This window comes from Cynocephalus volans, chromosome 3 (assembly GCF_027409185.1).
Source record: "Cynocephalus volans isolate mCynVol1 chromosome 3, mCynVol1.pri, whole genome shotgun sequence".
In the NCBI taxonomy this organism is placed as follows: Eukaryota; Metazoa; Chordata; class Mammalia; order Dermoptera; family Cynocephalidae; genus Cynocephalus; species Cynocephalus volans.
The window spans coordinates 6,078,503-6,102,935 of record NC_084462.1 but is presented as its reverse complement, the minus strand read 5'-3'; the positions used below and the strand labels follow the sequence as shown (position 1 = coordinate 6,102,935).

The 24,433-nt window shown below is 42.1% G+C and overlaps 1 protein-coding gene and 1 pseudogene across 1 annotated transcript in view; one reads left to right on the top strand and one right to left on the bottom strand.

Annotated features, from left to right (window-relative positions):
* LOC134372925 (zinc finger protein 665-like) overlaps positions 1–10,351 on the bottom strand; it is a 99,942-nt gene extending 89,591 nt beyond the window's left edge. Inside the window, exons 1-4 of the mRNA XM_063090259.1 lie at positions 10,318–10,351; positions 5,088–5,169; positions 1,427–1,553; positions 820–948 (exon numbers count right to left, since the gene is read on the bottom strand). Of these exons, the coding sequence (XP_062946329.1) occupies positions 820–948; positions 1,427–1,553; positions 5,088–5,150 (319 nt within the window). The 5' untranslated portion in view covers positions 5,151–5,169; positions 10,318–10,351. The remainder of the gene's footprint in view (positions 1–819; positions 949–1,426; positions 1,554–5,087; positions 5,170–10,317) is intronic.
* Positions 10,352–10,713: 362 nt separating this feature from the next.
* LOC134371903 (double-strand break repair protein MRE11-like) lies at positions 10,714–11,575 on the top strand (annotated as a pseudogene).
* The last annotated feature ends 12,858 nt before the right edge of the window (positions 11,576–24,433 follow it).

Below are 24,433 nucleotides of genomic sequence, written 5' to 3'. Positions count from 1 at the left end.
CACAGAATAGTAAGAGTGGTGAAAGACAGAGAAAAATGTAACAGATGGGGTCACATTTTATGGGATCTTGAGATGGGATTCTGTGCTCTGCCAACAGACCTCACATAAGAGACTGAAAGACAGATATTTCCCCCCTGTAAAATGGGGGACAAACAAGAAGACATTTCTATTGAATGTTTTCACAGTTCTGCTGAGTTAACAATCTCAGAAGAATCAAACCACTCCACTGTCACACACCTGTGAAGTGTGACAAAAACATAACAAAAGAAAAAGAGACACCCAAACAGGCAGAGGGCTTCACACAGCTCAATGAGGTTTCTGGGGCCCCAGATGCAAAGAAAGAGAAGCCAGTGCTTTCCACCTCCTGACTAGGTCTTCCGAGCCATGAAGTGGGTGGAACCTAAACAGGTCCAGACATAAGAACTCTGGAGGATTCAGCTATGATCTACGGGAGTGAGAACCAAGTATCAGATGAAATCAAATACACGAGATACCAAGGGGCAAAAAGCCCTTTTTGAAAAGGCCCATCCCCTGCCATTCGGAGTGAAGAGACCAAAGAGTTCACAGAAACCATATAACAGAGTGTCGTCCATCACGAGAAAGACCTTACATTGGCCTCTGAGCTGCAGCACCAATGTAGTGAGAGAATAAGTTTGATGTGTCTGAAGTACAGAGTGAAAAGAGAGTGAAAAGAAAAATTTCCATTCAGAGCTCACAGGAAATAAATTTCTGTTTTCCCACACACCTCTCTCCCACTTGCAGAGTTTCCCAAACACCATTTCATGGTGTGGCTTCCTCTCGGCCCACCTGAGCTCTTACCTGTGTCCAAACCTTTGATCCATTCCTGCCAATTTGGATTTCTTGCTACTTTGTCATGTCTCTCCACAGCCCGGGGGTCCTTCCCTTGCTCCAACATGGAGATAACACTGAGGTCAAAATGAGAGATTCCTACTTGAAAATAAAGAAAGAAATATAAAGTGCTGAAGCTTTTCCAGAACCCCAGTCCTATGTTTACTTGAGAAGAGAGGATATTACAAATAAATCTCAAAACATATTTCAGAAATTCATCCACTGATTCTCTCCTTCAGAATGCTTAGGTAACACGGTAATATGGACATATCTACCTCTGCTGCAAGAACCACTGAATCAAAATACAGAAGTAGAAAAAAAGTAATTGGATATTTCAAAAGTCTGCTATAAACTTTTATGCACACAAAAGATCTGAACCACCCAATGATGTATCATAAATGGGGCAGAACATCTCAAGGAAAGGGACAATTAAAGTCCAGATCCTGCATTATGAAGCTTTCATATGAGTCAATAGGGCTTCAATTTCTGTAAAGCAACACAGGGACTCCCAAGAGACTCGCGTGGAAAATGTAAAGACACATAAGGGTGACCCCCAACTTCTGGAAGTTATCCTCACCCACGGAAACCAGGTTCCTGTAGTTCTCCAACATCACGTCCCTGTATAAAGCCCTCTGAGCAGAGTCAAGGCATTTCCACTCCTCCTGAGAGAATTCTATGGCCACATCCCTGAATGTCAACTGTCCCTAGAATAAAAAACACATTTCACTAAGGGGCTACAGGGAGAGCTCTAGTCTTCACATACAATGAGAAAAGAGCAGCAAACATAAAATCAATTGAAGTGAGCCTGCCAACAGATGCAGGTTGTGATATTCTGAAATATGTCATTTGGTCTTTGTCCCTCTTTGCTGAAATATAACTTACTTGGACTCTCTAGAGTGGTATCTGCTTTTATGGTAATGAGATAACTGTGGCTGGAGGCCACTAGATACCTTCAGGATGGGGACCTGGTCCCTGGAAAGACTGAGGCAGAATTAGAGGGTTGGGACTTTCAGCCACCCTCCCATCCTTCCAGGAGGGGAGAGGGGCTAAAAGTTCAGTTAATCACCAGTGGTGAATGAAGTAAACAATCATGCCTATGTAGTGAAGCCTCCATAAATACCCAAAACAACAGGGTTTGGAGAAGTTTCCAGATAGCTGAAAAAGTACCTGGAAGTCCCTGGAAAGTGGTGACCCAGAAAGGACACAGAAGCTCTGTGCCCATTCCCCATACCTCACACCCAAACGCATCACTTCTGTCTGTTTATCTGTACCCTTTGTAATATCCTTTATAACAAATGGGGAAAATATATGTAGTGTTTCCCTGATTTCTGTGAGTTGTTCTATCAAATTAATCAAAGCTGAGGAGGGGGTCATAGGAATCTACAACTTATAGCAGGTCAGTGAGAATCTCATGCCACAATTTGTGCTTGCAACTGGCATCCAACGTGAGAGCACTCTTGTGGGACTGAGCCCTCAACCTGTGGGACCTCATACTATCACCAAGTAGATACTGTCAGACTTGAATTGCATTCGAGGACAACCGGCTGGTGTCCCCTGCAGAACTGCTTGGTTGGTGTGTGGAAAACAACCCACACATCTGGGATCACAGAGCCTTCTGTGTTATGAGAATATAGTAGGAGAAACTGAGCCTGTTTTTCCTACATCCACACACATCTTCAGGCATTTTTGAGCAAGTTATGTCTCCCTAGTTCTTTTTTATTATACTTTTCCATAAAATGCTAGATATTCTGTAAATCAGTGTGGGTTTCTCAGTTTTGTGACAATATCAAAAATCTACAAATAAAAAACCAACACACGGTTATCTCTGTAGAAGTGTTATACAGAAAACTATGTAGATGACATGAGTGGTGTCTTCAGAGATGACAAAATCCACAGTGGCAGTAAAGAACGGTCAGAATCTAAAAATCATGATGATGACAGACATAGCAATAACTGACATTCATGAACACTTCTTGTGGGCTGGGCATTATTCTAAATGCTTTATATCTACTAACTCATACTACAACATAATAGTCCATGAGAAAATCTATTGCCGTTTCACTGAGGAGATAACTGTGTCACACGGTCTCTAAAAAATCTCACCTCAGGCCAAAGAGCTAAAAATGGCAGAGTAAGCTCCTGAATCCACATATCTAGAAATTAGAATGGACTGTAAAGAATTAAACAGTTAAGTAAGAGACACAGAAATGAAAGAAAATTGACAGCAGGCTACCTGAGAAAAATTGGAAAAAAATAGAGAGAGAGAAAAGTTGAAATGTTCAAGGATAACAAAAATGGGACTGCTTAAAAGGTCACTATATATACACACACACCCAGATACCCATAATACATTACTATTCTTACTGATAATTTAATAACATGACCGTTTAGAGCAAATTTAAAGCCACAGAAAATATTTAAGATATAATTTCAATTGTTAAAAACATAAACTTTTAAACTATAAAATATTTTCTGGGTTTAAACTACATTAAACCAGAAAACACTAGATCTAAATGAAATGTACCATTTTGTAGCCATGACTTAAGTAAGGACTTCCAAAGCAAGATAAAACAAACAAAAAAGAATACAACTAAAAACAGGGGGTACAAAAAAAGAAAAGATTTCTGTTTCATACTTAAAAAGGTATAAAGCTAAAGAATGACAACATGGAATAGGTAAACAATTCAACTGCAGAATATGATGCTATTTAAACTACACGAAAAGAAAGTAGAAAAATGTATTCTATATATACATGTCCAGAAGGTAATGACACCTACTTAAACACACAAGAAATTGGAAAATGGAAATACAAACGGTTGTCATTTGCCCCAGATAATCAAAACATAAAAAGAATATAGTAGGAAGTTTTCCTTAAATGAGGAGGAAATTGCACATCGTGCTGATGGTACAGAATAACTTTACAGCTGGGCCAGAGTGAAACATCTAGTCAGATCTAGCAAAATAGGAAATGCATCATCCTGAAGAAGCAACGCTTAAAACTGCCCAACCTGGAGGAACCGTCAGACATCTGTACTGAGGGTGGCGAGCTCAGAGGCAGCCACGGTGAAATTCCTTATGGCAAGGAAAAAATGTCAAAGGCCCATGCATCCTCATTCATAGAATGCTCCAAGGAGGATGGCAAAGAGCAAAGTATTCATCTTTCCTAACAGAAAAAGATGCAAATTTTCACTACTTGCAGGATAAATATCACAATAAGACATTCACTGAAACATATTTTTGTAAAATATCATAACTATGTGTAAATACACTTGTGCAAGACTTGTGCTGTCATATACCACAAAACTGACAACGGTGGTTCCCAACTGACACATCAGGAAGGGTGGAAGGTGTGACAGAGGATGGTTTACACCTTAGAACTTCAACTGTATGGTTCTTTCGAACAATATTATTAAAAAAATCTATCTACAATGTGATGTCTAAAATAAATAGAAATAGAATATTAAGGAATAATTAATGGATTGAGAATATGATTCTACCCTCACTAATATCAAAGACCTTCTGCTCCTATGTCTCAGCAAAATCATAACCATTTTCACCTAAAACACCCACTGCATGAGTCCCTGCAGAAACATCACAGTCTCTGTGGGAGAGATGTGCCGAGAATGGTTTAATGAATTTGCTGTAAGAACTTTAGATTGACGTAATATTGCAAAATTGATGATGGAAAAAAATACTCTCTATCACTGATGTCTGTGTCTGAACTTTCCATTCCAACCCAAGCCTTAAAGAGTTTGAAGTAGAGACACACTGACTCCCTAGCTTAGCTTCAAATTTATTACAAAATCAGGCACAAAAGGTTTCTCCTTATTGGTCTCCTTTTCCAGAATTTAGCAGTTATCTATACGCATTAATGAATTCCATGTAAAGTTTCTCTAACCCTGGTCTACAGAGAGCTGCCAGTGCATCCAGACGTGGGCCCTACACACTCCCTGCTGCCCAACAGCACTGACAGCATGGAGCCCACACCCTGTCTCCAATCTATGTCTGGCAGTGAAGCCCTTCCCAGGATCATGCCCAATGGGGACTCCTCACAGGTTCATGTGACTGGGCCACAGTGACATGGAATCTAAGAGGAGATGAGAGGGACTGAGGGAAGGCATGCGTGAGTGCAAGCCAACATGTCAGGCAGGAAACATCAGAGTCACAGATTAGCAGCTCCGATGGCCACATGGCAGAAAGGAAGGACACACAACAATCCACTGAGAAGATGACTTTACCTGAGTGACAGCCATTCCTGACTCCTTTTCTTTCCTCTTCTGGGCTTCTTCTTCAGGTAACATGAGTCTTTAGACATCAATCCTGAAACCAGAAAATATACTGTTTCATGTTTATAATCAATAGACCCTCTTCCTATTCCACATCCACACACACACAGGGAAGACCTTAACATGGTGAAGACAGTCCTCTGCTGCCCACTGTACAAGGGGAATGCATGGATGATAAATTCCTACAGGAAGGCCAATATGTGAGTTTCAACCCTTTTCTTCAGATCTGACTCCCCTCCTGGTGAAGCCCACACACGTGCTGCAGCAGCGGGGAGCTGGGGTGGACTGAGCTCCCCTTCAGGGCACAGAGCCGGCCCTGACCAAACCACACACAGAACACAGCCCCCCTTACCCCTCCATGCACGACAGGCTGATCTCAGCTCTCAGAAATAGAAGACCCAGCACCTTGGTGTTGAACGCTGAACATAGAATAGAATCAACGTTAAATATTATTAAGGCTGGGCCCCAACCTGACTAAGCAAATAGGAATCTCTGGTAAGAGGACAGAAGAGACATTTGCAGAATGCCTCAGTACTCTAATGTGAACCCAGCTTGAGCACCACTCAGAGGGGTGAGCCCAGCACACCTGCCACCTTCTGGCTCTGCTCTCCCCTTGGGGCCTTGCTGTCACCAGTATCCAGACAGTGGAAGGAACAAAAACAAACATGGAGAGCAGACAATATGGACCAGAGGTGGGCGTTAGGCTTCTTGGGGTGTCACAGAAGCCTCCACTGCAAAGGTGGTATCACAACAAAGACCCACGAAGGAAGAGTGCTTGCCACCTACAGCTGAGGGACCAGAATGCTCTAGACAGAGGGACAGCTCAAGTGAAGGCCCTGTGGCAGGAGGATCCTTGGCCCCCGGAAAAGGGCAGAGGCCTGTGTAACTGGAGCAGAGTGAGCAAGGAGGACACAAACAGGAGATGAGATCACAGGTACTGAGGGAAGCACGTCAGGCAGGATCCAGCTGTCCAAACATATCTCTCCCATGCTCAAGAGAATTCTGGAAACCATGTATTTCCTCACCTGTTTTATCTAAACATGGACTTATCTGATTTATAAATTAACACTTACAAATAATATAACATCTTCTACCACTTAAATATCTGCAACATTCAGCTAAGCCCCAGGAAGTACAGATTCACCCTTCCCTGAGATAAAAGGAAATGCAGGGAAAACGCCCCTGGGGGAGTTGAGGAAGTCACTTTTGTACACATTAAAGTGGAGATGCCTCTTAGATGTCTTAGCAGAGATGTTATGAGGAGACAACTGGACACACTAGAGTTCAGAGAAGAGGTCTCCAGAGGAAATGGAGACATGTACGTGGTGTTTAACGTGTTAAGAAAAGGCGGTGGGTGTAGACACAGTAGACAGCAAGTTCAAGGACTAAGCCACAGGATACTCCCACATACAGAGAACAAGATCGCAAGATACTAGAAAAGGGTGAAATGCTCACAGAGGCAATAAGAAACTTAAAACAAATAGACTTTTTAAGGTTAGTGGAATATCCTCAAAGCCAGGGAAATTCTGGGACACAGCAAGGACACCTGATCAGTACCCCAATCACCATAGGACCACTCAGAGGAGACTGGTCAGGAATATAGAACTGCATGGGGTGTAGTTTCTTCAAAAGACTCAGGCCCAGACAAGTGTTTCTACACAATCCAGGTGCACCCGATTTCACTAAACAAGGAAGTACCTATAAAGTCAACCATTAGAACCTGAACTGAACAAAAAGCCTTCCCCAGGGAGTCAGCAGCAAAGCACCAATTTATCTCAACCACAGAGCTCAAGTACTGGTCCCCACAGGAAGTTCCCCCACTTTAGAAGTAAGCAAAGGACAACAAATTAGTTCCAGTGCAGAATTTAAGTGGTGGGAAAAGCAAATCATACAAAACAGAACTGTAAGAAAAAACAGAGTACCCACACCCAGAGACAAAGTTTGATATTAACTAGTAAAGGTCTCATTTCACCAAAGAACACCTATAACACCTAGAAGGACCAGAAGTCCCCTGGGCTACCAAGCCAGAAAGGGGGGAGGGACAGGGGCCTCAGCCATGTCCCCCGACACCCACAACCAGTCCTGAGGGTGGGGGCGTTGGGCCTCAGTCATGCCCCTCTCACATGAGCATCAGCTCAGCAATGACCACGGAGCCACAGGAAGAAGGGCCCAGGGTTCCCAAGCTGGGGTGGTGGGAGATGAGGGCTTTTGCCACACCCCCCTGACATCGGCACCTAGCCTGGTAATAACCAAGCCACTGATGGAAGCCCCTGGTCTCCCCTGTGGGAATGGGGTGCAGGTGCCACAGGCCTCAATCTTGCCCTTGCTTCCTCATTCAACCGTCACATTTCCTTCCCCTTTCCCTCCTCCTCTGAACTGCTCTGAAATAACATCATAGAATGTATAAAAATAATATTAATAAAATAAAATAAATATAAACAAATAAATAAAGATGGACAAACGGAAGGAGAGAAACGGCTGTATTCTGTGTGCATAAGCTCTAACAGATGGTACCACCATCTCGGTACACTGCTCAAACTAATTCCCTATAAGTAACAATTGAGGGTGCAGGTGAGGAAGGATGCCATACTGTCATGGGACTGCTAGTGGGGTGGCAAGTGATGCACAATCACAGGGTCAATAACAGTCAGGAGCAGGGACAGACCATTTCCAGTCAATACTGAGTAGAGAACACAGGCCCTGAGACAGGGAAGCGGGCACACTGAAAAAGTTTTCATCCCTTTACTGTTTGGGATATGAAAAAACTGCTTTTACAACTCTCAAACTCAATGCAGAATACTTTACCTCTAATCATCAAAATGTGTGTGTGTGGTTTTTCCCCACACTGACCAATTCTCTGGTGGACTCCAGCTGGGTGTCCTACAGTTTAACTCAATTCTGATGCGATGTACAAGGAGATAATGTCCAATCCCACAGGTTAAGGATTTAGTCCCAGGAGACTTGCCACATCCAAGTACTACTTGTCACCTATCCTTCTGACTGACTACATTAATATCATGGTTTCCAGAACTCCCTCCTTGGGTTAGAATAATTTGCTAGGATGGCTTTCCCATCTGGCTGTTCATCTGTATCCATGGTAATACCCTTTATAACAAATGGGTAAAACTAACTAGAGTATTTCCCTGGGTTCTGTGAGCCTCCATAGAAAATTAACAGAATCTGATGAGGGGGTCATGGGAATTCCTGATTTATAACTGGGAACCCCTGATCTGAAAATTGTGACTGGCATCCCCAGTAAGGGCAGCCTTGTGGAACTGAGCCTCAACTTGTGAGATCTGATGCTATCTCCAAGTAGTCAGTGTCAGAACTGAGTTAAATTATAGGACACCCAGTAGGTGTCTAATGCTGAACGGCTTGTTAAATGGGGAAAAATCCTCACACATTTTGGGGACGTGAGGTAAAATATTCTGTGTTGAATGTTCACAGTTGCAAGTGCAAGAGTAGGAAGAACACTTTGGTTTTTCCTCCAGTCTATACACCCCCCCCACCAAACCCAACCCTATTCCCAGAAAAAGGAAGAGGGTGACTCACAAGTGAATGGGTCAAGTCACTGTCCTCTGACTGAATACGGATTGCAAATAGAAGGTAGCCTCTGGTGCCAAGAATTATAAAATGCACATGCCTTATAGATAGGAGTTTTGCAATTCTCATTCTCATCTGTGTAACTTACATAAATTTTAGATGTTAGATTATAAAGACAGTAATCAAGATATCACAACATAGTCATCCATTGCCAATCAACTCACACTCGTCTAGACCCAGGTTCCCAGTCTTTATTACTGTTTTCCTCCCTCATCCTGTATGTATCACTCATTTTTGCCTACACTCTCTAGCTCTTTTCTTGTGTGTGTTCCCACTGGCTTTCTCCTCCTTGTTCTGTGCACCTTTATTGTCCTGCTGTCTCTCCCTTTCTCTCTATTGTCTTACGCCTGTTCTGCCTCATTCTTCCAACTTGTTGCCTCATGTGGCTCTTTCTCCACAATCTTTTGATTGTTCCCAATGTCCATACATTTTTGCTTCTTTCTTCCCCTTCCCTGCACCCCCTCTCCTCTCCCTGTTAAAATCCCTCTTCCCTGTTACACCCCCTTGTCCCCACTACCTAGCACCCCAGACCCCTAGGCTTCCTCCCTGCTGTGGGTCTCGCTTTGCTGTCCTTGTCACCAGTTCTCCCCACTTGTTGTCCCAGCACCACGTTGCTTTGTCTGCCATGGCTCCAAATCATTTACCCTCTACTCCCTCTCTGTCTAATGTGCCTCCTTCCTTGCGGCCCCTCTCCCTATTTCGCTGTCCTTCATCTCTATGGAGATCGAGCTTTTCTCTAAATTTCTCTGGTTGCTTTTCTCCCCCTGCTTTCTCGGCTTCTTTTTCACTCTCACTGTCTCTTTGCAAATCCCTCACCCCTTCTCTCCTTTGCCATCAGTTTATGGGCCTCCAGATTCTTGTCTCTTTCTCAGTTTTTCTATTTCTTCTCAGTTGCTGGCTCCCTTTCTCCTGATCCCCTTTGTCCACACATTTAAAGGGAGAGAGATGGAATGAGACGACCACCTCCCGGAAAAGCACGTCCCCCAGCTGGGTAGAATTGGGGACTGAAGCACGCTGATGTCACAGGACAGGGCCAAGTCACCTCTCACAAGAGGCGGTGTCAGGGGAGAGGCGACTGCGAAGGAGAAGCCTGGAAAGCAGAAGGGCCAGGCCCATGGAGGACAAGGACAGGAGGTGGAGTATGAGAGGGGCTGGGTCTGCACACTCCGAGGAACCGGGACAGGACGCGGCCTCTCCTGGACCGTGGAGGCCGGCGCTGCTCTCCAGGGGTCCAGAAGAGCCCGGGCTTGGGGACCGGAAGGGCGTGAATCCACCTAGCGGGTGAGGACTTCACTTGCTCCGGTGCAGGCCGAAAGGTCAGTAGAGGGTTATCAGCGAGAAAACGGCACGAAAGGCGGTATCTATTTGGCCCGAAGGAAGAAGGACGGGGGGCAGGGCCAGCCTCAGACCTGTTTTAACTCAAAGCGACCCCGGACATTCACGGCCACGTCTGAATTTACTTGGGGGGGTGGAAAAGGCGGTGCAGGGATTTTAAGGTCTGTAGAAACCCCCGGATCCCGGGTAGGAAAGTGCTGGGGGACTGCGAAGCGCAGGTTCACTGAGACAGAGGGAAACTCACAAGCCGCGGTGCCACTTCCCCTCCGCGGATCCGCTTCCTGATGTGCAGGAGTCTGCGCACGCGCAGAGGGACGAGACCGGCGTCCTGGGGGCGGAGCCGGCGTGGGGCGTGACCGGCAGCGGACAGGGCGTGAGGAGAGGCCAGGCCTGGGCGGGGACGCAGAAATGAGGGCGGGGTAGGGGGCGGGGCCAGCGCTTCCTCGGACTTGCTGCGGGCGTGTCTGCGGTCCGGGCTTGGAGGAAAGGCCTAACAGCGGGGATGAAGCGACTTGGTGGTCTGGGAACGTGGGTCTCCGTGGGGATACTTGGGGCGGTGTTTGGATCCAGGAAAGTTTCCGTAGTTGAAATTAATTTAAGCATTTTAATTAAAAAAACCCTGTAGTTTTCTAAGAAGGGGATGCAAAGTAGAATGTGAACTGCAAAACTGCCTGGGCAGAGAAGGTGCAATTTCATGGTGACGCCCAACAGAACATCTTTTCCTTTTTTTTTTTTTGGCAGCTGGCCAGTACAGGGATCTGAACCTGTGACCTTGGTGTTGAAGGCTGTGCTCTAGCCCAATTAGTGAAATACCAGTTGGAAGAAACACAGCGTTTACTTAAGGAACGTCATATTGATGCCCTAGAAGATAAAGTTGATGAAGCCGCACGGCGTTTCAGAGAAAGCAGACAAAAAAATACTGATGAAGAAGATGATGAAGTTGGAGAGGCTATGAATAGGGCCAGAGTTCTCAGATCTCAGGCAGAGGACTCTGCTTCTGCCTTTACTGCTGATGACCTTGTGAGTATGGACTTAGCAGAACAGATGGCACATGACTCTGATGACAGCATGTCAGCAGCAGCCAACAAAGGAAGAGGCCGAGCAAGAGGTCGAAGAGGAGGAAGAGGGCAGAATTCAGCATGGAGAGGAGGATCTCAAAGAGGAAGACGCACTGGTCTGGAAACTTCTACTGATAGCAGGAGCTCAAAGGCCATTGTGTCACCATCTAGAAATATGTCGTTATAGATGCCTTTACATCTACAAGACAGCAGCCCTCCAGAGATGTTGCTACTGAGAATCCTTCAGAGGTGACTGAGGTGGATGAATGAGATGTGGAGGAAGACATTTTTCCTACCACTTCCAAGGCAGATCAGAGGTGGTCCAGCACATCATTCCGGAAACGCATGTCCCAGGGCCAAGTAGTTAAAGGAGTCGATTTTGAGTCAGATGAGGACGACGATGATCCTTTTATGAACGTGAGTTCTTTAAGAAGAAGAAGATAATATATTTAATGACACCTGGAAATTTTCAAGATTCAGGAAAAATCAAAATATTGCAAGCTGAGAGTTTGTAGTTAAAGACTTTTTAAGTATTGCTGTTTACTAAAGAATTTGAGAAAGACCTAAATAACAGAGAAACTGTTTAAGAGTTAGTATTTTTGAATATCATTTGCTGAACATGACTCCATTATTTAAGAAGTTTCCCAGCTCAAAGACAGATATAATAGCATTGGTTCTCCTTTTTTAATCTGGTTGTTACCATTACACTGGATGTGCTATAAAATTTAGAATGTTTATTTTCCTGATATATATTAGTGTATATGTTAATGAGTAGTAAAAGCTTTGCTTAAATATCATTTTTGAGTAAGGATTAAAATAAATCCACTTTTATACATTTCTGCTTCATAGTCAAAGACTATTTTAGTCTTTTAATGTTACAGTTAGTCAAAGTTGAGGGAAGGAGCTTATAAAATTTAGCCTCTTCATAAATTTGAATAATTTCTTGAGGTTCTGAATTTCCTGAAGATAAAGCAATCTATGTGAAACTGTGCCTAAGCTTACTGTTTGTTACTAAGTATGTGGGTTTTTTCCTAATGCTTGTTATAGTTTCAGCCACTAAGACTTTGAATGATAAGATGTACCTTGTATTTTGAATAATTAGATGTAAGTTTTTATTAAAAAATAGAACAGTGTGTTAGAATTACTGTTTTTTATTTCAGTTAGAGCAAAGACTTCAAGAAATTATGTTCCCTTCCAGTGGTAGTAATTTTCTATGTTGGTTCTCTCTCTCTCTCTCTCTCTCTGTCTCTCATTTCTAGGAGGAAGGGGGTTAAAATTTTTTACTATATCATCTTGCAAGTATTGAAGAACTTTTTTAGAGTGGTCCTTTGAACTTTATGGTTATATTAGATTAAAATATTGAAATATAACTTCCATGGAATATTGATGCCAAGATTTCTCATTAATAATATGTTGTCTTTACTTTGGCTCCTATAAAATGTTTCTGAATGGGCAATTCCAGACATCTTAGTAAAGCAGCTCATCTTAAGTTTGTCTTTTCTAACTTGTTTTAAGGGAGAAATAGTAATTTGACCTGTTCTGATTTAAATTAAATAATCCCATTCTCCTATTTAACACTGTGTAAAAAGACCCCTGAGAGTATTCCTTGTTTTAATCTTATGAGGCAACTATATTTAAAGACTCTTTAAGGAAATTATGAATCTTGGCAAAACAAAAGCCTGACATTGCTTCATAGGTAGGAACAAACACTTGACTGAAATATATTCATGGCCATTGGAATAATCATACCTGGAATGTGTCAAATAATAAGAGACAGAATTGGGATAGTGGCTCCTTCTATATTATAGCATCTTTGAAATGGCCTAAGTCAAAAATCACAATATAACATTCTAATTAGTTTCTCTAAAAAGGACTTTCTGTACCTAACTTGAGCAGTTAGACTAACTCAACAGAAGGCATTGTCCTGAGAAACCTGCCCACCCCCTTACTGCACTCTAATATTCCTGTTGCTTTGCCCTCCATGGATTTGTCACCCCATTTCCCCTGGGTGACAGAGCCGCAAATGATTACTCAAATCCCAACTCTTCGGACCAGGGAGAAACCCTGAAGTGGTTAATCTCCCTCAGAACCCTCAAGTGAGAGGCATCCCTTCCTTGGGAAATTAACCCTGAATTGGGGTTCTCTTCCTGCATTTATTTTCCAGACCAGGAAGTTACAGGAAGAGAGATAGGGAGGCTTATAGTTTAACATTATAGGCTGGTAACTTTCAGTGAAACAAGTCAGATGACATTCCATTAGACAATTAAGTGATCCATCAACAAAACCATGATCTAGCAAACATTCCCTTCTTACAGCAATTTTCAGTATCTTTACATAACAATCAGTAACTAGTCTGTCCTTGAGCCAGCAAACTTGCTGTGCCACAAATCTTTGTCTTACACCAGAGACTTTATAGCCTGAGGAAAATTTCCAGTCCTCCGCAAGGTCAATATTTGAAACTGCATGGCTTTGGAAAACCAGGCCCTGTGAAGTACATTTGCTTTAACAATCCTCTACATATTCCCAGTTTTGAACAAGGCAGAAATGAAGTTGGGTTGAGTGTTGCTGTCGGTGATGGAATGGGAGGCAGTTGTCTGGGCAAGGCACTGCCACCCCTGCATGTGGCAGGCTGGTTGGGATTGGGCTGCAGGGCAGCCACTGATACTGGCTCTTCTCTCCCGGCTGGATGTTCGTGGGTGAGGGTGACAGTACGGAGATGGTCACAAAAGTATCCTGACAGACTCCTGTGGAAGAGGAAAAAGACTTTCTCCCTTTAAGAAAATTGCCCTGGGGTGTGAAAAGAGGTACTAGATGTGATACACTTAGCTGCTGAGGAAAGTGATTCCACAGCAGTCACAGAGGGTGAAAAACTCTTCAGTTAATCAGGTCATTTTGTAGATACTGTGTGCCAGGTGCTGGAAATAAGATAAATAAAACATGAGAGGAAAACCTTTGATTAAATATTGCTGCATAGTTAAATGTGCCACGTATCCTAATATTCTGTACTGATGCAGCAAAATATAGTTTTGCTGTTTTTTTCGTTGCGTGTATGTGTGTGTGTGTTTGTGTATTTTAATACTATTCTGACCTGTTGGTATAGGTGTGTAGAGGTCTTTAAGAAGATTCCAGAGCACCTGCAGTTGGCTCTTGGAGGCTGTGAGAGAGAAGCAATGAAAACATTTGGAGGAAACCATTTGTAGAAAATCTTTCCATGCTTACTAGAGAATAAATTTCTTTCTGGTGTATTTTTTCTGTTGTAAAAATACATTTACGAAGAGTTTCAAGATGGCAGTGGCTGCGGCGGATGGCGCGGAGTAGCTGAGGTGGAAATGGCGGCCACTGGGCCTCAGGCAGCCGAGAAACTTGTGGACCTTCCTCTTGCCATCTCTTAACGGAGGACTGCAGCTGCTGGCCGGTCGTGGGGGCTGACCGCCACTTTGCCCCCGGAAGGAGAGGCTGCCTCATTTACATGCAACAGCTTTGAAGTGTGGAGCAGGAAAAGAACTGTTTCTTAGCTGCAAAAGTGAGTCTCAAAACAGGGAACACGGTGCCAGGGCTGCTGTGGATGCAGACAGGATCCCAGAGGCCGGGGCCGTGCTGAAGGCGGCCAGCTGCACTATTCAGGACTTGAGGTTTCAGGCCAGCATTAAAGAAGATTCCTGGGAGTGCCCGAGCCGCGCCGCGACTGAACAGCCTGAGGCGGCAGCGGCCGAGAACAGGGAAGGCGACAAACCAGAGGCAGAGAGTGAGCACCTGACCTGGCACAGCCCTGTGAGTGATCCCTGGCCCAGCCCTGTTCAGGGGGCAGACGCCCACCCAGCTACCACCTGCATCACAGGTCCACTCACCACCCCGGGGCTGCCTCCATTTTCCCAGGTGCTGGCAGCTCCGCCCGGCTCGACCCTCACTGAGCCTTCCCACTTGCTTGCCCCGGCACTGGGCTTTCCGGAGCCGGCGGGCCGGCCTCCCCTCCCCCTCCCTCCATGGTTCTCTGGTGGGGCTGGTGGCGTGGGGTGTCCCCGGCCAGTTTCGGGAGGGCAAGGAAGTACGGGCGGGGCCGACTGTCACTCCACCACACCCTGGACTCCGGCCCCCGGTAAACTTCCTGTTATTGGGAGGCAGATACCATCTCTGCGGCCACCAGTTCGGAAAAAAGCCTAACCAATTTCTGGTTCGGAATAGTGTGGTAGGAGAGTTCCCAGGTCCGTTAGAACCTGCCGGAGAGCTGGCTGCAGGTGGGCGCTAAATTCGGTCTATGCCGGGGGGATACAAAGGTGAACAAGTCCCAAGAAAGATCTACACAGTGCTACAAAGGCACCCAGAGAGACCGGTCGTCTGTGCCTACCAGAAACCTGGTAGACTTCCTGGGCAAGGCGGTGCCGAGCAGGGTCTTGAAGGCCCAGCTGATAGACGAGGGTTGCAGAAGACACGCCCCAGCCCAGCACAGTGCACACAGAGTGGGGAGACATGTGGCCAGGGAGGCGGAGACTCAACAGAAACCACACACCCTGTGGGGTTGCCACTGCACGATCCAACAGCCGGGGCCAGAGCACACGGAACAGGGAGAAGTCCTGCACAGGAAGTGAAAGCTCAACAGAGATCACACACCCTGTGGTACATGATCCACCAGCCCAGGAGAGTCCAAGCTGACCAGAAAGGTGGCTCCCCGGAGAAGCCCAAGACCCGAGGCAACCACACACACAAGGCACTAGAGGACAACTGAGCAGTTACGGAGGGAGCCATACGAAATTGGCAACCACAGCAACATCCTAGTTAGTCATTAGTCTCAAATCGGTGGACTGTGAAACCCCCTGCCACAATGAATAAACACCAAAAAAAAGATACCAGAAATACAAAAAATCAAGAAAGTACACCACCAAAAGTTAATAAATCTCAAACTCTAGATCCTATAGAACTAGAAGCCCTTGAAATGACTGACAAGGAATTTCGAGTGATAATTCTAAGGAAACTGAATGAGATACAAGAAAACTCAGCTAGACATCATGATGAAATGAGGAAAAGTATACAGGATCTGAAAGAGGAAATGTACAAGGAAATCAATGTCCTGAAAAAAAATGTAGCAGAACTTGCTGAACTGAAGAAGTTATTCAGCGAAATAAAAAACACAACGGAGAGTTTAACCAGCAGGCTTGTCGAAGTTGAAGAGAGAACCTCTGAACTTGAAGATGGGCTGTTTGAAATAACACAAGCAGACAAAAAGAAAGAAAAAAGAATCAAGGACATTGAAGAAAATCTGAGAGAGATATCAGACAACCTCAAGCGCTCAAATATCCGAGTCATGGGTATTCCAGAAGGGGAGGAAAATGGAGATTCCATTGAAAACATATTCAACAAAATAGTGGCAGAAAACTTCCCAGGTATAGGAAAAATCACAGATCTTCAGATCCAGGAAGCTCAACGATCTCCAAACGTATTCAACCCAAAAAGGCCTTCTCCAAGACATGTCATAGTCAAACTGGCAAAACTCAGAGACAAAGAGAGAATCTTAAAAGCTGGAAGACAGAAGCGTCAAATCACCTATAAGGGAGCCCCAATCAGGCTAACATCAGACTTTTCATCACAAACCCTAAAAGCTAGAATGGTATGGGATGATATTTTCAAAATACTAAAAGACAAAGATTGCCAGCCAAGAATACTCTACCCTGCAAGGCTATCCTTCCGAAATGAAAGGCAAATAGTATATTTCTCAGACAAACAAAAACTGCGGGAGTTCACTACCACACGACCACCCTTAAAGAAATCCTCAATGGAGTACTGGGTTTGGTTCCTGAAAAATAACTACCACTGCCATAAAAACCCAAGAAAAATCAATACCCACTAGTATAATAAAAATGGCATTCATGAAGAGAAAACAAGCAAACAAAAACGCTATCTACAACCTAAGGAACCAACAAACACAGAAACCAAACAGTAAATCAGAAAGCAAGGAATAAAAGACACCTAAGACAACGAAACAACCAATAAAATGCTAGGAATAAATCAACACCTTTCAATAACAACTCTTAATGTAAAAGGCTTAAATTCCCCAATCAAAAGACACAGACTGGCTGACTGGATCAAAAAGGAGGACCCAACTATATGCTGCCTACAAGAGACCCACCTCACCCATAAAGATTCACACAGACTAAGAGTGAAAGGATGGAAAAAGATTTACCATGCAAACAGAAAAGAAAAACGAGGTGGAGTAGCTATTCTTATATCTGACAAAATAGACTTTAAACTAAAAAACATAAAAAGAGACAATGAGGGACACTACTTAATGATAAAAGGACTGATCCATCAAGAAGACATAACAATCATAAATATGTACGCACCCAATGTTGGAGCAGCCAGATTTATAAAACAAACTCTATTAGACCTAAAGAAGGAAATAGACACTAATACCATAATAGCAGGGGACCTGAACACCCCACTGTCAATATTAGACAGATCATCTAGGCAAAGACTCAGTAGAGAAACACAAGATCTAAACAAGACTCTAGACCAATTGGAATTGGCAGATATCTACAGAACATTCCACCCAACAACCTCAGAATATTCATTCTTCTCATCAGCACATGGATCATTCTCCAGGATAGATCACATATTAGGTCACAAATCAAGTCTCAATAAATTAAAAAAAAATGGAATTATCCCATGTATCTTCTCAGACCACAATGGATTAAAACTAGAAATTAATAACAAATGAAACTCTGGAAGCTACACAAACACATGGAAATTAAACAGCATTCTACTTAATGACATATGGGTCCAAGAAGAAATCAAGCAGGAAATCAAAAAATTTATTGAAACTAATGAAAACAATGATACATCATACCAAAACCTGTGGGATACTGCAAAAGCAGTATTGAGGGGGAAATGTATTGCATTAAACGCTCACTTCAGAAGAATGGAAAGATGGCAAGTGAACAACCTAACACTTCACCTTAAAGAACTAGAAAAACAAGAACAATCCAAAGCTAAAGTTAGCAGACAGAAAGAAATCATTAAGATCAGAGCAGAACTGAATGAAATTGAAAACCAAAAAACAATTCAAAAGATCAATGAATCAAAAAGTTGGTTTTTTGAAAAGATAAATAAAATTGACAAACCATTAGCACGGCTAACAAAAAAAAGAAGAGAGAAGACTCAAATAACAAAAATTAGAAATGAAAAAGGCGATATTACAACTGATTCATCTGAAATACAAGGAATTATTCGAGACTACTATAAACAACTATACACCAACAAATTTGAAAATCTGGAGGAAATGGACAAATTTCTGGACACACAAAAGCTCCCAAAACTGAACCATGAACACTTAGAAAATTTGAACAGACCAATAACAATAAAGGAGATTGAAGCTGTTATCAGAAGGCTCCCAACAAAGAAAAGCCCAGGACCAGATGGATTCACAGCAGAATTTTACCAAACATTCAAAGAGGAATTGACACCGATTCTTTACAAACTATTCCAAAAGATTGAAACGGACACAAATCTCCCAAACTCATTCTATGAAGCAAACATCATCCTGATACCAAAACCAGGTAAAGATATAACCAAAAAAGAAAACTACAGGCCGATATCCTTGATGAATATAGATGCAAAAATCCTCACTAAAATACTAGCTAACAGAATACAGCAACACGTACGTAAAATTATTCATCACGATCAAGTGGGATTCATCCCATGGATGCAAGGTTGGTTCAACATACGCAAATCAATAAATGTGATACACCATATTAATAAACTCAAACACAAGGACCATATGATCATCTCTATAGATGCTGAAAAAGCATTTGATAAAGTTCAGCACTCATTCATGACAAAGACCCTCTATAAGTTAGGTATAGAGGGAAAGTATCTCAACATAATTAAAGCCACATACGCCAAACCCACTGCCAATATCATCATGAATGTGGAAAAGCTGAAAGCTTTTCCTTTAAGAACAGGAACTAGACAAGGATGCCCACTCTCACCACTCCTATTCAACATAGTGTTGGAAGTACTAGCCAGAGCAATCAGAGAAGAGAAGGAAATAAAGGGCATCCAGATTGGAAAAGATGAAGTCAAACTGTCCCTGTTTGCAGATGACATGATCCTATATATTGAACAGCAAACCTCTACAAAAAAACTGTTGGAATTGATAAATGATTTCAGCACAGTAGCAGGATACAAAATCAACACACAAAAATCAGTAGTATTTCCTTTCTCCAATAGTGAACATGCAGAACGAGAAATCAAGAAAGCCTGCCTATTTACAATAGCCACCAAAAAAATAAATTACTTAGGAATTGAGTTAACCAAGGAGGTGAAAAATCTCTATAATGAGAACTACAAACCACTGCTGAGAGAAATTAGAGAGGATACAAGAAGATGGAAAGATATCCCATGCTCTTGGATTGGAAGAATCAACATAGTGAAAATGTCCATAATACCCAAAGTGATATACAAATTCAATGCAATCCCCATCAAAATTCCAAAGACATTTTTCTCAGAAATGGAAAAAACTATCCAGACATTTATATGGAACAATAAAAGACCATGCATAGCCAAAGCAATGCTGAGCAAAAAAAATAAAGCTGGAGGCATAACACTACCTGACTTTAAGCTATACTACAAAGCTATAATAACCAAAACAGTATGGTACTGGCATAAAAACAGATACACTGATCAATGGAATAGAATAGAGAATCCAGAAATCAACCCACACACTTACTGCCATCTAATCTTTGACAAAGGCACCAAGCCTATTCACTGGGGAAGGGACTGCCTCTTCAGCAAATGGTGCTGGGATAACTGGATATCCATATGCAGGAGTATGAAACTAGATCCATACCTCTCACCGTATACTAAAATCAACTCAAAATGGATTAAGGATTTAAATATACACCCTGAAACAATAAAACTTCTTAAAGAAAACATAGGAGAAACACTTCAGGAAATAGGACTGGACACAGACTTCATGAATACGACCCCAAAAGCACGGGCAACCAAAGGAAAAATAAACAAATGGGATTATATCAAAATTAAAAGCTTCTGCACAGCAAAAGAAACAATTTACAGAGTTAAAAGACAACCAACAGAGTGGGAGAAAATATTTGCAAAATATACATCTGACAAAGGATTTATATCCAGAATATATAAGGAACTCAAACAACTTTACAAGAAGAAAACAAGCAACCCAATTAAAAAACGGGTAAAAGAGCTAAGTAGGCATTTCTCTAAGGAAGATATACAAATGGCCAACAGACATATGAAAAAATGCTCAACATCACTCAGCATCCAGGAAATGCAAATCAAAACCAAATTGAGATACCATCTAACCCCAGTTAGGATGGCTAAAATCCAAAAGATCCTGAACGATAAATGCTGGCGACGTTGCGGAGAAAAAGGAACTCTCATACATTGTTGGTGGGACTGCAAAATGGTGCAGCCTCTATGGAAGATGGTATGGAGGTTCCTCAAACAATTGCAGATAGATCTACCATACGACCCAGCTGTCCCACTGTTGGGAATATACCCAGAGGAATGGAAATCATCAAGTCGAAGGTATACCTGTTCCCCAATGTTCATCGCAGCACTCTTTACATTAGCCAAGAGTTGGAACCAGCCCAAATGTCCATCATCAGATGAGTGGATACGGAAAATGTGGTACATCTACACAATGGAATATTACTCAGGTATAAAAACGAATGAAATACTGCCATTTGCAACAACATGGATGGACCTTGAGAGAATTATATTAAGTGAAACAAGTCAGGCACAGAAAGAGAAATACCACATGTTCTCACTTATTGGTGGGAGCTAAAAATTAATATATAAATTCACACACACACACACACACACACACACACACACACACACACAAAAAAAAAAAAACGGGGTGGGGGAAGAAGATATAAGAACCACAATTACTTGAAGTTGATACGACAAGCAAACAGAAAGGACATTGTTGGGGGGAGGGGGGGAGGGAGAAGGGAGGGAGGTTTTGGTGATGGGGAGCAATAATCAGCCACAATGTATATTGACAAAATAAAATTAAAAAAAATAAAAAAATAAAAATAAAAATTCCGAAATATACCAAAGTGTATTTTAAAATTTTAATGAGCAATAAATACTCTACTGTAGAGTAGAGATAACATAAATAACTTGGTACTTGGGAAATGGAAATTCCCATAAAAATGATAATAAATGGACTTATTCTCCACATCCTATAGTAAGATAAAGGCCAGATGAAAGAAATATCCATACGGCAAAAAATATTAAAAATATGGTTGAATTCCTTTGTAAGATGAGAGAGTATAAACTGTCAATGACAAAAAGCCAAAAATGTTAATAAAAGTAGAGAATAATTACATGACAGGAAATACCATAAGGAAAGTAAAAAGGCAAATGCCAGGCAGGTAAAACTATTTGCGACTTATATTACACAATGTATGTTTGATCTAGCAACAGGAAACTGCTCAGAAGTTAGGAATTCCTGACAAAAGAGCACAGGAGCCAAAGAGTGTGTGCTCCACCTGATCTGAGATAGGTCAATTGGAACTCATAAATATTGCCTGTCGTGAATTGAATCTCATCCAATATACACAAAACCCATGAGTTTATACTGTTACTTTAAAAAACATCAAAATCTTTTGTGGTAGTTAGGTCACAGACTCATTATTCTGATATAAAGGAAGGGAAAGAAATATTTACCCATTATTTTCAGACAGACTGTTTTAGTGTAACACAGTAGTGACAAGAAAAAGTTATCCTTAATAGAATAAAATTTATAAATTTGGAGTGGATAACAGAATTAGAAAATTCCTTTTTTTTTTTTCTTTTTGGCAGCTGGCCAGTATGAGGATCCGAACCCTTGGCCGTGGTGTTGCCAACACTCTACCAAACTGAGCCACTGGCCAGCTGAAAATTTCCATTTTTGAACACCAAGTGAGATAATGGAGTTAAAGAATAATAATCAATATAAATGAATGAACGAATGTCAAAAAGCTGAGAAGTAAAATTACTAGACGTAATGAGTGAACATCACCTGAATTCATTGATCAACTTTACCATAACTAAGAGTGGGACAGTGATTAATGCGTATCCTAGTATACTATGATGGGAAATAACAGTACTGCTTATGACATTTTTTTCATATAAAATTGAAACTGAATTGAATCAAGCCATGTGCTTAGTTACCTTTAAGTGCCAGCTCATTGAATTTTTCTCTAATCTTTACCCTGAGTACCTGAGGTGCTCTTGGAACTAAAACTCATAAAAGTGTGGGTACCCCCTAAGACTGGCCACCTCTACCCTAGGACTTTTTAACTCCAAACTTGTTCACGCTGAGCCTCCAGTAATTCATCAATTACATTTTTTCCTGCTCCCATACAGGTGGGCTTTTGTTATTTGGGCTTCTGCTCTGATAAATTGTGATTCCTCATATATTCCTGTCTCTCCAGTTTTGTGGGTACCAGTTTGTCCTGTGACCTCAGTTCTCTGATGTTGCTGATTTTGTTCAACCTTTTTCTTTTTTTTGCACTGAGGATGATATTAACAACTTCCAAGATCTTTTTACATGTTGGACCAAAAACTAGAGGTTGAAGTTTATGTTCTTATTGAAGGCTGTCGTTGGGATCTTGGGGAATTATCTTTTTTTTTTTTTTTAACCTATTTATCTTCATATACTTCACTGTATACAGGACAAGGTCCACAGACTTGATTTTCAAGCATCTGGCTGCAGCCTACTCCTTGGTCATTATTTCTAAAGAAGTCCCTCAGACGATGACAGCTTTTGGGTTGAAAATTATTCTCAGTGCTTTTTGATGCAAACTTGTTTTGCATGTTCAGAGTAGCCAGTGGCATACCCACTGGCATCACCTGCTTCTTGAGTGTCTTCCAGGACATCATGATTGGCCCCAAGAACTCCAAGTTTTGGAACTTAAAATAGAAGTTCCCATGGGCAGAGGCTTCTCTAACAACCTGTGCTTGATCCTGAACATATTGGTAAATATCACTTTTCTTTATGTGACTAACAAATGAACAAAAACATCACAGAGAAATATGACTGGGGATTCTGAATAACATCACACAATCCCTATTTGCAGCACGTCTAACCTCGCCTTGTGTTATCTGTTTGAGATTCTGGATCTAGACCAGAGTCTCCATGGTTTTCATCCTTTTAAGACACAAGCAGTGGGTCCAGCACATTCACAGGAACAGATTTTCCCAAGACAAGGGTCGCGTGAAGCATCCTTGTCTTGGTAAGCACCTTTGTATCTCCTTACACCCTCTCCTCCATCTTTTTATTTTATTTGGTTCATTCTGATAATCCCAGTTGGTGGCTGCTAAACCTCCCTGACCTAATTGCTTCATTTGTCCCTACAGTCAGCTCTTTTTGTTCTCTTGAGCCATGATTCCATTGTATCCAGGGTCTTTTCTGCATGCTGCAGAAGGAATACACAATTAGCTAAAGTGGTAAGATAGCTATAAATTTTGTTTTTCTTTTTTTAACAATGTGCAGTCATTTATTCATTCATTCCTTGCAGAGATATAAGCACCAGAATGAGGTGTCACATAACAGAAAGGGTATGAAAAACAGACCAAGTCTCTCCCTTTGTAGAGTTCATAATTCTAAACTAAATATTATGTGAAATGTTTTTATAATTTCTATCTTATTAAATGTTGCAATGGAGAACTTTAGAGTCTAACACTTTATTAAAAAGTGGGGCCTCTAATACCTTGGAGATAATGGAAACTTACATGAGTTTGCAACTTTAAACCCGATAAATTAAGATTTTCCTAGAATTAACTGGGCAGAAAAGAGTGAGAAGGAAAACACTGATGATCAGTCAAGAACATGAGAAGAAAAATAATGGCTGTGTAGCAAGTGGTCCTGGATGGACCTGGAAATAAAATAATGTCACACATGGAGGGACAGTGGTGACCAGGTTTTGTGTTTTTATCTCAAATCTTGAGAGGAAAGTTAGTCAGCTGAAATATGTGATTTTGGGGGTTAGCATATTTAACTTACTCCCAAGTAAAAATGGGCAAAATGACCTAGCTAGGGTGAAGTGTACATAGGAAGCAGCTTAGGAGGTTTTAATAAGAATTCTAGTCAGAGCTCATGAATATGAGAGTCAGAAGAAAAAAAAAAAGAGATTTTTAGAAGGTAGAATATTTTCTATACGTAATGGTCCCAACTAACCTATTGGGAAGACGGTGGCTTTCAGGTGGACTCCTGTGTTCCCATCTTAGGGCAACGAACCTGTGGTGGAGTTGTTTAGCATTCACAGAGGAGCTGATGAGGAGGCT